This window comes from Myotis daubentonii, chromosome 2, assembly GCF_963259705.1.
Source record: "Myotis daubentonii chromosome 2, mMyoDau2.1, whole genome shotgun sequence".
NCBI classification, from domain to species: Eukaryota; Metazoa; Chordata; class Mammalia; order Chiroptera; family Vespertilionidae; genus Myotis; species Myotis daubentonii.
The window spans coordinates 81,206,242-81,224,156 of record NC_081841.1 but is presented as its reverse complement, the minus strand read 5'-3'; the positions used below and the strand labels follow the sequence as shown (position 1 = coordinate 81,224,156).

The window sequence follows — 17,915 nt, the reverse complement described above, 5'->3', positions numbered from 1 at the left end:
CTGTATTCAGATATGCAGAAAAAAATATAAAATATGGAGAAAACATAGTATGATGTATTTGTATGTGCAGCTTCCCTTTAATGGGGATGCTGACCATATATACATGGAGCATGAGTGTAAAGGAGAAAAAGCTAATTTTCAGTTGCAAGGAATTGGCTTGATGAATCAAGTTTTGTTTGTTATTCTGCTATTATAGAATAATAAATAAATAAATATGTACAGTATTGTGTTTCTACTTTATGAAGAAGCTAATAGTGGGCTATTGTTTTCACAAAGTTAATTTTTAGTAGCAAAGTCTGACTGCAAGTCAAAAAAATGTTCAACAAATGTTCTTCTCTACATCTTTTATACTCCTTTACTTGTGAAATGAACGTTGAAGTGGTCACAAATAGGTAATGAAACAAAACACCAAATTTGCTAGTGAGAAATGGTTTTCAACTGTAAAAAGCACTTGGCAGAAAACCTAAAAACACGCAGGCTAATGCTACACTCTACTGCAGCTTAAAATCAGAAGTCATTTTTACGTTTTTTTTTTTGGGGGGGGGGGGGAAGAGCAAAATATGAAAAATATGATAAAAACAATTCCTTAAAACCGTATCAGCATTACTGTTCTGGTACCTATTAGAAAGATATTAGCATTTCATAATAACATTTCCCAAATATAAAGTCATTGGTAACCATCATTATACGCTCCTTCGAGCAGACTTGTTTTTTTAACCAGTAACATCTGGAAAGCACAAAGCACCTTCCCTTATGTCTAATGGCTGCTGGTTAGTTATTGGAGCTAGAACACCTTTAAGCTTCCTTTTGTTATAATCCTTATATAAGCATGTGCATTAACCAGGAATAGCCATTTAAAAAGGCAATTTCAAAAGCCTAAGAATTAACACAATGAATTCTCCTAGGCAGTTCTTTCTTTCTTTCTTTCTTTCTTTCTTTCTTTCTTTCTTTCTTTCTTTCTTTCTTTCTTTCTTTCTTTCTTTCTTTCATTTTTGTGTGTGTGTGTGGGGGGGGGATAAATATTGGCGACTTTAAAGTAAAAAATGCCTGCCTGACAAGTATGAGGCCTCCCTGGCCCCTCCTACAATACCAGTGTGAAATGGGGTTTTCGCTACGCTGCATATCCTTTTCAGATCATGAAAAGCAAATGATTCCCAAGAAAGTGAAGACTGACATCCAAATCATAATGCGGCATGTGCACTAGTCAGGAAACAAGTGTAGACTCTCACAGGTCCTGACATCGTATTAAAAAAAAAAAAAGGCGTTTTCTAAGTTGCAGACTTTTGGTGAGCAGGCTGTCCCAGAGAGGGAAGGCAGCACATCAGGATGACTGCCGGCTCCCTGGGCTCACACTACGGTTAATCTCTCTTATGCACACTGACCTTCATAGTTTACCGTGGCTGAATGGACACTCTGGCTTCCTCTCACAGTGTTTAGGAAACAATATAATTTCTCAATTAGCTTTCAAAAATGCACACATTTTGGAAGTTAGACGCCGTCCCTCTTTCAGAAGGCCAAGAGATCCTTTGTTAAGTGCTCTGGTTTAGTTCTATGGGTAACAATTACATCCTTCAGGAGGTTTCCAAATCTCCCCCCCCACCCCCCCCCCACCCCCGTTTTTGGTGTTAAAGGCTGTGCCAACAGCTAAGTGGATATTCCCAGAAGAGGCAGTGACCTCGGTGACCTCTGCCCTGGCCTTGAAGTCCAAACCAGCTCTTGTCCTAGCCCCGCTGGGAAGTCCTGTTGGTTAAGGAAGCCAGCTGGAGAATGTGGAGGAGGAAGAGACGCTGCCTGTGTCAGGTCTTGGAAGTCTTTAAGCCTTGCTTTTCCATGATGTTCCAGAGTTTGCGGAGATTGGACTGCGTGATGACGTCGTCCGGCTTGAGCTGCAGCGCCCGCAGGTAGTTGGCCTCGGCCTTGTGCAGCCGGCCGTTCAGGTGCAGGATGGCTCCCAGGTTCATCAGCGCAGCCGGATACTAGGGCCAGAGAGAGGAAGAAACCCATTAAGAGGCCATCGCAAGCTTTCCTTCGAGGAAGACAAAAATCTTCATCCGCTTATGCAAATGATTCCCTTATGTCTGGAGGCATTTTATGGAAGCAATTTAGCAATTTATACAAACAGACAAAGATAACTAGGAAGGAGGGAAAAAAAGTTTCCAAACAGCCGCTGTGTACTTTGTACCTTTTTAAAAAGGGCAGGCAGCTAGAGAAATAGTTTTCGTCTTTAATGAGAAAGAATGGGTTACATATGAAAACCTAGCAACCTAGTCAGGTGGTACCACTCTGAGAAAAAAAGCGATACAATTTCAGATAGACAGAATTAAACTTTTGGTCAACTCAACACCAAGAAATACAATATTAAATGGGAAAAGCTGACAAATTTCTGTGTCCACCCACTTTTTAAAATTCTTTTTTAAAAATTTATCTTTATTGTTGAAAGTATTACAGATGGCCCCTTTGTTTGTTTTTTTCCCATTGACCCCCTCCACCCCCCACCTTTGTTCCCTCTCCTTAGTAATATTCCACACCATTTATAAAAACATGAATAAGTAAAATATACTGTAGTTTTACTGATGTTTTCAGGGTAAACTATCCTGGAAAAAAAAATTCAAATGAAACCACTACAGTCCTTTCCAAATCTAGCTCAAGTAATTTAATGAGACAAAGTCTTTACTTTTAAGTCAGTTTTTAACCTACTAATGGTAAGTGTTTACTCTAAATACAGTGAATTAAAAACACCTAATAATAGATAAAATACGTTACCTTTATAAGAGAAGTTTTATGCTATTTGTTTAAAAATAATTTGCAAACAGATTTTTCTGTAATGTGTGGTAATTGTAATACAAAGTGTTCAGTTGATCTCTTGCCAGGCTCCGCCTCCAGGCTCCAAGGCCAGTCCCTGTCCAGGATCCTCCGGCATGCTCTCTCCAGCGAAGTTCTTCTGTCTCTAGAGAACGTTCTGTGTAGGTTCTGTGCCTAGGCTCTGTCTCTCTTGGTCCTGTCTTCCAAGCCCTGTGTTCTGAGTTCTGTGTCTGAAGTTCTGTGTTCTGAGTTCTGTCTTCTTCTGTCTTCTGAATTCTGTGTTCTAAGTTCTGAGTCTTTCTGTCTTGTTACAACTGTATTTATACCAGTTGATTCAATCCTATCAATCTCTATTACAAAGGTTAGGGCGTTTCTTATCTCCATTCCAGGGAGAAAAGATTATGTAGTTTAAGCATGATTGTTCGTAGTTAAAGGGATTAATTACCCGCCTGGCACTTAGTTGAGGGGTTTTATTCCCTCCCTAACTTCAGGGGAAAATCCCTACCTGGGGATTCAACCTTTCTCGGAGAGGTGACTTTGGTTAAAACACAGCGCCAAGAAGGTGAGCAAACATATTAAGAACCGTATGCCATATATGCCAGGTCCCTTGAAACAGCAAGGATGGACCAGCTCCCGGCAACAAAGTTATCATGTGAAAGGCAAACTTTTTTTAAAAAAGTATGTTATGTAGCACTAGTTTAATACAGGGTTTCCATCCCCAAATTCTCAGACATTAGTTAATAACAACATTCCTTACAAAGGAAAAAACATTTTGCTTGCTATCAATGAATAAGGGCTGTACTGCTCTTGTCTTGTCCCTGGAACTGTCTGGCTTGCAGAGTAGCTAATATTTTGGCAGTTACATAAATGCATATTTCAAATATCAGATAAAACTAAAAGTGTTTATGCTAAGATTATATTTTCATTTTTCAGATGATGTCAACTCTTAATTGTCTTGGCAAATCTGATACCGCCTAAAATAATTCACAATTATTTCTATGATTTAACATTTTCACAATGCATGCATTTTTCAGCTGAATTCATATGACTCTACTCTTTACTGTAAAAACAATTATTTCTGAACCAGAGCAATGCTGGGGAGAGGGGTGAATAGCTCAGAATAAACCAACTGGGGAAAAAGGATCAGATTTGGATTGTCAGAGATGTGGATTTGAGTTCTTGCTCAGCCACTGCTATGACCTTGGTGAAGTCCCCTAATATATCTGTGTCTCAGTTCTTTCATTTATGAAATACTGAAATAATATCAACTTTCTGCACATTGTTAGAAAGATAAGAGAAAATAAACAAATGTAGCACTGTACATGCACATTGTAGATACTCTACAAATGTCAAGTTTACTTTTCCTGGCTCACTGTGCTTGAGATATAGCAAATGCATGTTTGTGATATTTATGTTGCTATACAAACTTTACAATTTTTATTTCAATGGCTACATAATATGTGTCTGGATGTATACCAAAATTCTCTTAAAGTCCTCAACTACTGGGCATTATTCTCCAGCTTTTCAACATCCTTTCCAAAAAGAATGTTGCAAATATAAGCTATTACTAACCTTCGAAAACCTTTTAGTCTGGATGACTCCACACTTATCAAGAAAAATACAGATGGTCAACATCTAATTTTAAACACCACTCCAAATAAACACAGCTCCAAATTACATGTGCAGTGACTATCTCCACATTGGAAACCTAAAATAACACCACCTACTCTGTCTTCCTAAGAGAACGGTGTTGTCATACCACCACTATTATCTTGCGTTTGATGCTTGAACACATTTCTGAATGATGTCCCCTCACAGAGCTTAGCATCACTACCAATAAACAGCTACTAAACTGATGGTGAAGTGTGTTCACAGTCTGAATTACTAGAGACGCTAAATAGATGAAGTGTTCCTACTTCCTGTTAGGTCGGAGAGAGCCCAGGATCAGATACATGCAGACATGTGATGAGACAATGGACTTCCCCTGGGATTTCTCACAGATCAACGTGCCAGACACCAGCTTCTTCTCCCTGAATTCACATACCCCCACACAGATAAGATAAGAACTTCGTCCTGAATATTCCGCCCACTCCCCTGCAGCTGAGACTTTCTCAGTTGAGTGTCATGATGATCCCTGCGGTGCAGACTTCCCCAGTTCAGGCCCCCCGCCCTCACCAAACACCTGAATAAAAAGATCCCCCTCCCTCCCTGGAGGCGCGACATTCACTGACCCCACCTTTTGGGTCAGTGGGTCTCGCCCGAGAACGCAAATAAACTTCTCCTTTTTCTTTCTGATTCACTCGGTTCTCTTTGTTCTCTTCGCCGCTTTTCTGGGCCACCTCACATTTGGTGCCTTGAAACCCGGGTCCCTGGTTCGATCCCGGGTTTCGGCACCAAATGTTAGGTTAGATGGCTCAGGAGGCGGCGCAAGAAATAGAGTCCAGTGAATCAGAAAAGAAAGGAAAGGAAAAGGTTTATTCTGCGTCCCCGGGAGACCCACGTACCCCCAGGACAGGGCACGTGGATTCACGCCAACAGGGAGGGGGGTGCTTTTTTTATACTGTGGTTGGGTGAGGGGCGGGGACATGAGCTGAGGAATTCTCTGCCACAGGGGATGGGCGGGGGTATTCAGAAGAAGTCCCTATCTGTGTGGGGGTATGTGGATTCAGGGAGAAGCCGGTATCTGTGTCTGGCACGTTGATCTGTGAGAAATCCCAGGGGGAGTCCATTGTCTCATCACATGTCTCTGATCCTGGGCTCTCTCCGACCTAACACTTCCTGCTATCCTGCGTAGGAAGCGAGGAAATGGGGAGGGAGAACCAGGGTTGGAGACCATTCCTTACTTAACAGAAAGAGAAGAGGCCCAGTGGCTGGGCGGAGAGAAACCAGACGGCTCTGTGGGACAGCTGTTCCTTCTTGAATCACTTCATTACCAAAGTGTCTGTACCTAACTAGAATTCCAACTCAAGGGGATTTTTAAAAACACTCAGAGGTTAGCAAATCCCACTGCCCAGGTGCCAATGACGGTTCCACCCAGAAATGTGTGCACTTGGACAAGTTGAGTAAGCATATAAGACCTCAGTTTCTTCTAGAAATGGGGTAACAGTGCTTGTTTCTTAGAGTTGTTGTTAAGAGTATATGAGAATACAGATTACTATCTTTTTCTTCTTCTTTTCTGTTTCCTTATCATCTCAAAAACACAAAGCAGAATCTCCTTGTCAGTGTGCCTGAAGGACTCCTGACTCTAAACGCTGAGGATTTGTAAACTGGCTCTTTCTTTACTGGCTCTGTAGCCTTTCTTAGGTTAACCTGGAAAAGAAGGTTGTGAAAATAAGTGGTGAAGTATACCAAGGCTTTGCTATTATTACTTAAATTGCAGCCTGAGTTCTTCTGTGCTTGGAATACTTTGAGTCACCTCCCTACCTTCAAATTAGGGAGGAAAAAGTTAATATTATTATAAGAAAATACAATTAAGAAGTTAAATCTGTTATCAAAATGAGTCTGAATGCTAATTATATTGGTGTTTTGGAATAACTTTAATTTTGCACTTTCCACACTTAGCATGTTTCTCATTAAACAAGAATAATCAAAAATTGGCATTATGAAGTTCATGTGGGATAACAGATCTCATGGAAGCTTACATAATACTTATTGTGTCCCCCTAAAGAATAAAAATCCAAGTAAACTAAAAATGTGCATATTAAGAAAATCATTCAATTTTTTTAAAAGACTTTTTATTGATTTTTCAGAGATAGGGGGAGGGGGAGAAAGAAACATCTATGTGAGAGGGATACACTCCCTACGGGGAACCCAGGCATGTGCACTGACCAGGAATCAAACTGGCAGCCCATTGGTGCACTAGATGACACCCAAACAACTGAGCCACATCAGCTACGGCTCGTTCAATATTTTTAAGCAAAGATCTAATTATAAATAGATTACAATTTTCAGAGGAAACATTGTGGTTTGAATGCATCTATTTAATAGAGTAAGAAAGCTATTTTAAAAATCAATGCACATATATTATGTAATACTTATAGATTCTTATTTGCATAACTGGAAACTGATGAAATTGGCATGCTGGTATGCTCATATGTGACATACATATCCACTGCCTCAGGTAACTGCTTTGAAAGTGTCATTTGACATAAATAATTTCAAGTGCTTGTTAAAAATTTATGACTAAAACTAGATATAGACTATTTTCTCCCTCTGTGGTTGTTTTCTCTCTTCAGAGATGGGGTTTTTATCTCTTAAGCCCATCATATCTCCCTTCCACGGCAATCGCATGGGCAGCTTAGCGGATGCCCACTGGACTGCCTGCCTTCAGGTCATCCAGCCTTGCTACAAAATTGAGAGTTCAGGGAGGGGCATCAGCATCACCCAGGGGCTTAATAGAAATGAAGAATTTCAGGCGCCACCTACTGAGGAAGATTCTGAATTTTAACAAGATACCCAGGTGCTTTGTGCGCTCATTAAAATTTGAGAAGCACTCATCTAGAGGTCATTTCCAGATCCTAGATTATATCCTTTTACAGCTTCTGAAACAAAGTTGTTTTTTTTTTTCTTAATAAGAGAATGAAGTTTCTATAGAACAAAACATGTCAGATCAAATGTCTAAACTCCCCAAAACAGAATTCTTCTCTTGCCCAAAAAATTATCTAAGGTAGTAAAAGTATTCAAATGAAGCTTTATTAACAGAGTAGTAAAGGACTAAATATTGTTGGACATAAGAAGAAATTAAAAAAGCCTTTTCATAACCAAATAAGAGCAAGTACGGTTTCTAAACAGACTTAAAGATTGCTTCACTGTATAGCTGAAATGCAAGAAGTCCAGGTGACTGGCTGTCTGATTACATATTGGGTGTCATTGCCATCTGCCAGCCACGAGTCATGGGCTGGAGAACAGAAACCCAACTGCAACGGCTGATGTCTTCCCTCACACACATCCTCTTTTATTAAAGACAGCCGATGAAATCTTCAGCATGTTAACAAAGGCAGTCAGCAGCTTGCAACCCAGTAACATGGGGCTTGTGGCTCCAGACAACAAATGACACCACCTCCTACTTCACAGACTAGAAAGAAGAACCAGACTTTCTTGTTTCCTTGAAGAGAACAGATGCTTTACATCAAAGGGGCTGACTGGCAGCCATGCTGAGGCAACAAGTGACGTCTTTTTTCAAGTCTCTAGGGAATTCCGCCGTTATTGTTAATTTACTGTGGTCTTTGGCTTATTTCTCCAGCATTGGAGGAAAATAGCAAAACTAAAATAATAGATGTGTACTGGGGTGTGGTAGAACAAAGGCAAGGCGAGAAAGGTCTGACACTAGACTAATTCCCTTGAGGCTCCTCAGGAGCCCAGCTGAGCCCACAGGGTCTTCTAGGCACACAGGACTGGAAGGCAAAGTCATTTTCCTGGCCTTTGTATATTGTGTAGTCTTGGGAGCATATCTGTGGAGCAGGAACAGTGAGACCAAAAGGAGATTTAGGATTGGGAATTCGTGCTCCTATTGGGAACAGGACTAAAATGCAGAGCTTTGAACAGAGGACGTAGGTGGGGCCTAGAAAAGGTAAGCAAGGGCTTGTTGAAATACTCTGATTAGGCAAGACAGGGAAACCCAGGCAGTAACTGGCTCTTTGAGACCCATTATTATCCCTGTGGCCACTTCCCTTTTATGAAGGTAAATCAACAGGCAAGGGAAGCTATGAAAAAGATAGACAGAGATAATACACCAATATTTCTAACTTTATAAAAATATTTCCATTCAGCCCTGGCCAGGTAGCTTAGTTGGTTAGAGTGTCATCCCAATATGCCAAGGTTGTGGGCTAGAATTCTGGTCAGGTCACATATAAGAAGCAACCAATGAATGCATAAATAAGTGGAACAACAAATCAACTTTTCTCTCTCTCTTTTTTCCTCTCTAAAAAATAATCAATAAATTTAAGAATAGATATTAAAAATATTTCCATTCAAAGTGTTGCTGAAATTATATATATAGTTGCATATTTACTGTTTTATCAACTAAATAACTTTTTAAAAAAGGAATGTCTGAGATTACCTTTATCCAGCTAATATTCAATTAATATACTATACACACTTGGGATGTTTTTAAGATAACCACCTTCTAACTTCCCTTCTGAATATAAATTATATAACAGAAATGAATTTGCATGGTCTGAAGTTTTTAATGGATTCTCAATCTTTTTCAAGTAGTTACCAAATAACTTGATGAAGTTTGCACACTGTATTTAGTTGAAATTGCTTACCCAATTGGATTTACTGGAGCAGTAACTGTACCATGATGCTTAAAAATTAATGGTATAAACTTTAAAGAAAATATTCATGAAAAAGAGTATGCATAATTTTAAGAATTCTATTTATATTTATTGTGCCTTGTACATGGCAGATATTTAATAAATAATTACTGGATTAAAGTTTTTTTTAAGATTGTCTGTCAGGCTTATGAAAAAATTATAATATCACCTGCGATAAAGTTAGATACATCATTTCCCTCAGTTTCATATCATTCCTCCTCTTTTGTCCAGACAGTCCAAGGCCAAGCTAGAAACCTGAATAAATTAGACTTGATTCCTTGCTTTCCTCCATACACAAACATGTACATACATCCAACTGTTAAGTCTTGGCAACTTTACTTCCAAATCTCTGCTAAATCTGTCTTCTAATTATTCTTTGTTCCTTCCTCCCGACTTGGTTTAAGTTCTAATCATCTTTTCTTGGGTTAAATAAAATTTTTTTTGATGGAAAAAAATAACTAAATGGGTAAATGAACTGATTGGTGGGTGACAGATTAAATGAATGAATAAACACACGAGTAAAGCCATATGCAGGTTTCTTTTTTATTATAAACTAGAGGCCCAATGCATGAAATTCATGCAAGAAGCTCAGCCCTCGCAGCCCTGGCTGCCCCAGCCCTCGCAGCCCTGGCTGCCTCTTGGCCTCGCCCCCCACCCACTGGTCGTTCTAGAAGGTTGGTCCACCATCTGGTCTAATTAGCATATTAGCTCTTTATTATATAGGATATTTAGGCATGTAAAAATTTCAGAGACTATAAAAAAGCTGTCTACTTGCCTAACAAAACTTATAAAGACAATTGAAGATCCCAAATACCTCTTGCTGTCCTATTCCTGAACTCACTTTCATCCTCCCAAGAAAACCACCTGAAGTTGGTATTTATCAGCCCAGTGTATGTCTTACACTTTTATTTTTTTTTTGTCTACCCATAAAAAATGCATACATTCTGAAGTTTTAACTTTATCCATTTGTCATTATCCTTCATGGGATGCCATCCTACCAAGCACCCAACTGGAATTTTGTGGGGAAGCATGAGACTTGGTTGGAAAGTTTATAAGGAGGACATTCTGATAAAAGGGAAGTGTGTGGAAGGCTGCCTGCCTTGTTTATCGAATTCAAACTTAGGGGAGACTTAGGGGTGTATCAAAGGCAGTGCCCCTAATTATTCCTTGACCTTCCCAAGCAAGTCTGTGCATGTGCAGACGCCCGGGTGTTTACTGGAATCCTTATGCTTCATCCCTGGATGCCCTTGCCTAGAGGACAATGTAAACATGTGTCCTTCCAAGACTATTCACCCTATTGATTGTATCTAATGATAAAAATTCCAATAAAAGCCTAATGAGGCAGGCTATGGAGGCTGCTTGGACCCTTGAGCCAGGTAAGCCCCTTAGCCCTCTCCTCCACAGTGGAACTGTGTTGGAGTAATTTGTTCATCCGTCGTTTAGGGGCTGCGGGTCAGCCCTGGCAGAATTTTTACTCATCATTTTGTTTTTCAACTGTATCCATGTTGATCTATGTAAGGTTTAGTTCTTTCACATGCATTCCAGTGAATGACTCCCATTCTCCCAAGAATGGAAATACTGACTCTTTAATAGAGGGCTGTCTCTACACATACTTATGGGAGAGTTTCTTGGAATGGAATTGCTGGATCACAGGGGATCTTCTACTTCACCAGATATTACCAAATTGCTCTCAGTGTGGTTGTATCAAATTGCATTAGCATCGGCATGTAACAAAGGTTTCTTCATTCCGGGTCCTTCATCACACTTGGCATCATCTGACCATTTTAAGTTTTGTAAAGTTAAAGTTGTGAAATACTGTCTTATTGTGCTAAATTTCTTTTTCCTGATTGCTCGAGAGGTTAGTAACATTTTCATAAGCTTAATAGCTTTTTACATTTTCTTTTCGGTGATCTACCCCTTCTTTACCTGTTTTCAACAAACTGCTGAGAGCAGGGCCAGCAGTGGAGAGAAGCCCTAATAAAGAAGAGTGAGTTTCAATTAGTTTGGAGAGCAAAATATCAGCAGTGAGATAGCCATGCTGTTAACCCTTCAGAGACCAAACCAAAAGTGGAAAAAAAATTCTTACTAAAAATGAAATATATGAATACAATAAACAAAAAAATCTCTCACAAAGTTCTGTGATGAAAAAAACAAACCAACACCCACAAGCAATTTAATGCTTCCAACTCAGAAATGACAGCTCTTTGAGGTCACATTTTCACTACAGTCATATTTTGAAGAAAGTATCTCTGCAAAAAGATTTACCAAACTGTACACCCAGCACTGGAAAATAACCCAGAAATACAGCCGTGACAAGGCAAAGTCTGACAGATAATAGAAATAATTCATTTTGACTCTCAGTTTCAATACAGTATTTGTGTTTTTGAAATAGCTTTGAATAAAACAAAACAGATATAGGTGACAGGCAAGACACAACGCTGTATTAAGGGAGTAGTTTCAATTTGTCAGTGACACATTCTATCCTGTGCGCTCAATCCTTCCCTCCCACATCTGCTCCATCCCAGCGGGTGTTACAAGAATGCTCATTTAACTTTTATGATGGGTGTGAGTGCCACAGTGTGGAGTGCTATTCATTTTTATGGCAATCAAAATGCCAACAGCTGTAGTTCTGGAGGACAGCAAAGAGTGATGCTCACAGAGTGATTTCAAAGGTGGTGGTTATTTCTAACAGATTTTAAAGTGTACCCACTCAATTAAGAATATGACCTATGAAATTACTCTTCACTGGTGATAAGTCTTTTTCAAACATATGTTTTCCTGGTGTCCTTAATTTCACAAGAACGCCTCTCACGTAATCTAAATGGAAAACCTAGACCCGGGCCATAGCTTGTATAAAATATAATCACTATATTGTTTATGATTTGAAATAAACATGTAGCTCATTGTTTGCAGTAAAATTATTAAATAAAAAGTTCTTTAAAAAGTGAAAAAATACAGAATCATTCACCGTGCATGCAAATGGGAAAAATAAGAATGTACTGAATTTGAAGACACGGAAGGAAAGGCGCTTAGGAAAGAATCTGCACAACAAGCCAGCATCATCTCTATTTTAAAACATCAAGAGCGTTCTGTCCTTGCTAATAGAGATAGCGCTCACAAAACCCTCAGCACCTTATTCTCCTCTTTTTGAACCACATTCCTTGCCTGTTTCTAAGTTCAAATATGATTTAAGCAACATAATTCACTCTACACTTTATTCATTTCTTTTTAGCATGAAAGGGAGGGAGGAACATATGCATGCTTTCTCAATCATAATCATATTACACAGAAGGAATTTCCAGCTGTACAGGCCATCCAAGTGTGTATGTGTGAAGCGTGAGTTTGAATACATTTAATAAAATGATTGCTCATTCCAAGGAGTTGAAAAATGTCACTGGAATAATCATGCAGCTATTAAAATGTATTTCAGAGATATACTGATGTTGATATTTGGGCTTATAGAAGATAGAAGCAGAGAGCTACATTTTTTTTTGGGGGGGGGAGGTTTCTGGTCTTTTTTTTGCTATGCAAATTATCATCTGATAATTTGTACTGTCAGAGGTACAGATATACTGCATTGACAAAAATCAGAGTTATATTAGAGTAAAGCTCAAAAGAAGCCACAACAATCAAATTCAGGAAATTTTTAAATCTATGTACAACAGTCCTCCAATTAACTGACATGTTGGCCAATAAAATAGCTTTGATTTGATGGAGGTCAACAAAGAGATACGAGTTTGCGTATTTTGGAAATCACAGATTTGTTCCTGAATAAGACTTTTTGAAAATATTCATTTTTTTAAAGTATGGGAGTGAGCATATCAGTGACCTCAAAACAGTGGATTAAAATTTAGGTTAGGCACACACATTGTAAAGATGGGTAAGATTGTTCTCTCACTAAGCAGATGGGGACCATGGTGTGAACAGGCAGGATTAATTCAAGAGTGACGGTGTCATTGAGAGCAAGCATATTTCAACATGACATTAGAAGGCAGCAACTGTCCTCCCGCAGCGGGAAGAAACACGTTTCAATGAGAGAACTGCATGCAGGAAGCGGAAAGTTTTGCGAATGTTCTGAGTTAGGATGATCAGATCAAACAGCAAGCAGGAGCAAAGCAATTCCTCTGGGAACTATTAATCTTTCCAAGGACTAAAATTAAACTGTAAACACAGTGTCTGATGCGTGGCGTTCTATTTGCACTTTTATAGGGCCAAGGCTTTGCTGATATATGCTTGGAAAAAAATGACTGCAAGGTCTCCACACATCATTTCAGAAAAATATTCCATCAGGGCACACCAATAAAGGTGAAGCCATGCTACACGCCAAGCCTTCCACTTGCCAAAGAGTCACACCTGCTGAAATGTAACAATAAACATGGCCTGTGCATATCTAAACTCATAGCAAATCAAGGGAGTTTTAAGGGCAGATCTTCTGTCACTCGCATGGTGTATGCTCGCATATCACCCTCTAGATCTCTACATTCAATTGCACATTGTGTCTGTATTTCTGAAATGATGCTATCTGAAATCACCGCAGTCAGACTACATCAGTCATCTTCCTTAAAGCCTGCAGAGTCAGCACATTTTTATATCTATAAGAAGGTTTTAAAGACTGGCTCGATGACATTTTTTTCCCCCTAAAACAGCTTCCAAAACTGCATATAATACAGATTTTTGTATTGCCGTTACCTACACTACCAATGTCTTACCTCTTCTCTGAGCAACTCTGGTTTTGAAAACACTATACCTTATTTTATTTTTGCCTTTTATCCTGGGTTCACCATGTTAATATAAAACAAGGAATGAAACCAGCAAATAACAAGCAATCAACAAAGCAATCCCACTGACTCAGAGTTCAAGCAACTGCTGGCCTCAAATATACTTATCAGACACTTATTCACCCATCTATCACAAATAACACCCCAAATAAAACTTGGAAAGGAAGGTAGAACAAAATAAATTCTTTTGGATCCAATGATTCATTTTCTTATGCCAACTCTGATTTCTTTCAGACTCATTTCAAATACTGAGATAAGGAATCATAATGATTCTGTGAGACATGTCAAACAGGTTTACAAAATCACAAAGTAATATATTTTCACTTGCTCAGAAAATAATTTTGTATTGGCAATGCAACAAACTCGTATAGTGATCTGATATTTGACTACAGCAGTGGTTCTTAACCTTCCTAATGCCGCGACCCTTTAATACAGTTCCTCATGTTGTGGTGACCCCCAACCATAAAATTATTTTCGTTGCTACTTCATAACTGTAATTTTGCTACTGTTATGAATCGTAATGTAAATATCTGATATGCAGGATGTATTTTCATTGTTACAAATTGAACATAATTAAAGCATACTGATTAATCACAGAAACAATGTGTAATTATATATGTGTTTTCCGATGGTCTTAGGCAACCCCTGTGAAAGGGTCGTTCGACCCCCAAAGGGGTCGCGACCCACAGGTTGAGAATTGCTGAACTACAGGAACACTTGGCCACATATTCATGTCTGAACAAGCAGAACAAAAAGGACTTTTCTAGAAGTACAAGAAAAGGCACATCATGTAAGAAACCAGAGGCAAAAATATTTTCTGCTATTACATATTAGTTACTCTTAAAACAAAGCATGTTATGAATACTTTGCTAATTAATCTAATTAAATTGTAAGACATTTGTCTCATAAATGCTTAATATCCATTACATATAATAATTAAATTGAAATTCAGTGTCTTGAAATGGCTCATAGAAATTAGGCTATGCTCTAATGCCTATAATTTAACACTTATTTACTTCAGTCAAAGACAGAAGTTTAAGAACTTTATTAATTTCTGTGGTTCATCCAAGACAGGTAGGAATTAAATGGTAATTATAAAGGCAATGTTCTTAAAAAATTAAGTCCTGGATGCTAAGTGAGCGTGATCGCTGACAGGGGCCATGTGAAAGGGCGGCCTCCAGCAGAGGCGGGAGCGCACGCCGCTCTGCTTAACTGTACTTAACTCCAGAACCTGCAGAACCCGGGGGCAGGAAGCATGGCCATCCCAAGCAAAGGGGCTCCATGCATGAAGATATATCCCATTGATATCAGTTACATGAACTTAATTACCTTACTTAAGGTAATTAAGGAAGAATGAAAAGAAAATTTATAACAGTGACATAAGACAGTTTTAATAAGAAAGTCATGCGGAGCCTCTTGCAGGCTGCAAATAGTTAAAATATGTGTGTTGATGATCTCTGACTATAATTTCTAAAATAAATTTGAGTTCTTCAATTATCTCATCCATTACAGCCAATTTTCTTTATTTCCTTTTTAAAAAAAAAATATTTTTATTGATTTCAGAGAGGAAGGGAGAAGGAGAGATAGAAACATCAATGATGAGAGAGAATCACCAATTGGCTGCCTCCTGCACGCCCCCCCACTGGAGACAGATCGTCCAACCCAGGCACATACCCTGACTGGGAATCAAATGGTGACCTCTTGGTTCCTGGGTCAACACTCAACTGCTGAGCCACACCTGGCTGTGTACTTTACTTCCTTATTAAAGGTAATATGTTCATTCACTCATTCATTTAACATTAAATTACTGAGCACCTATATTGGGGCTTCAGCAATACAAAACAAAAAACAGTTAAAAATCCTAGACCTTAGCCCAGCCTGCATGGTTCAGTGGTTGAGCATTGACCTATGAACCAGGAGATCACAGTTTGATTTCCTGTCAGGGAACATGCCTGGGCTGTGAGCTCGATCCCCAGTGTGGGGCATGCAGGAGGCAGCTGATTGCTGATCAACTGAACGCTGCCTCCATGTCATTCTTTCTTCGCCGACTCCGTCCACACCTTTGGGGACCCCTGGACCTGCTGGGGTTGGACCCCAGCATCTGGCGCCCGAACAGGGACCCCTAGGTAACCGCCCCACACTCGGGACGGATCAGACTCCACCGTAGGAAGAGGGTGGATAGTGTTCGCCGACTCCGTCCTCACCTTTGGGAACACCTGGAAAAGGATTCCCCTAGGTAAGCCCCCCCCCCCCCATTGAGAACCCCCACACTCGGGACGGATAGGATTCCACCAGGGTGCTACAGACCCCCCTATAGAGGATAAGTAGGGTAAGAAGGTGGATAGTACAGAACTTAGATTGAGAAGATGTGCCATACTGAGTCCAAAGAAAGAAGACTCTGTATTGATCCTTAGATTGAGAAGATGTGCCATACTGAGTCCAAAGAAAGAAGACTCTGTATTGATCTTTAGATTAAGATGTGCCATACTGAGTCTAAAGAAAAAAGACTCTGTATTGATCTTTTAACATATGTGCTTGCTAGCAGAGGAATTAAGGTTACTCCCAGTCAGACAGAACGTTTTATACAAGAAGTATGTCCATGCTTTTCTGAGGAAGGAAAGGTAAATGTAATGGCATGGGAGAAGGTAGGCCCAAGGAGCCTTATCCTTAACCCCACTGCAGCCTTTCTACCCTGGGAAAGTGCAGGATTGGCAAGCTCTCCCTGGGATGATAGATCAGGACTCAGGTAATAGCGGAAAGCGCCAATCCTACTCTTAAAATGGATATAAGAGAGCATTTGAGGTTTTTCTTTTTAATGCTTGCTTTTAAAAAATAAAAAAGGGGGAATTTGCCGGGAGCCGGTCCATCCTTGCTGTTTCAAGGGACCTGGCATATATGGCATACGGTTCTTAAAATGTTTGCTCACCTTCTTGGGGCTGTGTTTTAACCAAGGTCACCTCTCCGAGAAAGGTTGAATCCCCAGGTAGGGATTTTCCCCTGAAGTTAGGGAGGGAATAAAACCCCTCAACTAAGTGCCAGGCGGGTAATTAATCCCTTTAACTACGAACAATCATGCTTAAACTACATAATCTTTTCTCCCTGGAATGGAGATAAGAAACGCCCTAACCTTTGTAATAGAGATTGATAGGATTGAATCAACTGGTATAAATACAGTTGTAACAAGACAGAAACAGACAGAATTTAGAACACAGAACTAGAGACAGAAGAACTTCGCTGGAGAGAAAATGGCGGGGGATCCTGGACTGAACCTGACTGCGGAGATTGGCAGGAGAGCCTGACTAGAACCTGGTGACTGAACCTGACTGGAGAACCTGGTGACCGAACCTGGCTGGAGATCTCAGACAGAACCTGGCTGGAGAACCTAGCAAGAGAATATGGACACAGAACCTGGCTGGAGATCCTAAGCAGAACCTCTCTGGAGATCCAGACCAGAACTTGGCTGGAGATCCGGGCTAGAGATCCTGGCTAGGCTGCTGATCAACTGAATGCTGTCTCCGTGTCCTTCCTTCTTCGCCGACTCCGTCTATGCCTTTGGGAACCCCTGGACCTGCTGGGGTTGGACCCCGGCAGCTGATCAATGTTTCTCTCTCATCATTAACATTTCTGTCTCTCTCTTCCTCTCCCTTCCTCTCTGAAATCAATAAAAATATATTTAAAAAAAATCCCAGACCCCAATGAATTTGAATTATATTTGTATGATATAGATAATAAACACAAAAATAAGTAAAATATGTAGCATATTATTTTGTAATTCATGATAGGGTAAAAAATACAACAAAGGGTTCGAGAAATATATATGAGGCAAGACCTTGACAAACTACAATCATGGGTCATATACATTGTACTGTGAGTATTTAAAACTCTACATTGAAAACTCTCGAAAGGAATAACAATACATCATGACACATAAAAATTACATAGAATTCAAAATTCAATGTCCATATTTTCCAAGTGCAAAAAACCACACTCAGTCATGCATGCTTTGTCTATGGTTGATTTG

The 17,915-nt window shown here is 39.7% G+C and overlaps 1 protein-coding gene across 1 annotated transcript in view; it reads right to left on the bottom strand.

Moving 5' to 3' along the window:
- Positions 1-543: 543 nt before the first annotated feature.
- The window catches only part of TMTC2 (transmembrane O-mannosyltransferase targeting cadherins 2), a 409,914-nt gene continuing 392,542 nt past the window's right edge, over positions 544-17,915 (bottom strand). Inside the window, exon 12 of the mRNA XM_059683726.1 lies at positions 544-1,976. Coding sequence (XP_059539709.1) covers positions 1,797-1,976 — 180 coding nt within the window. The 3' untranslated portion in view covers positions 544-1,796. The remainder of the gene's footprint in view (positions 1,977-17,915) is intronic.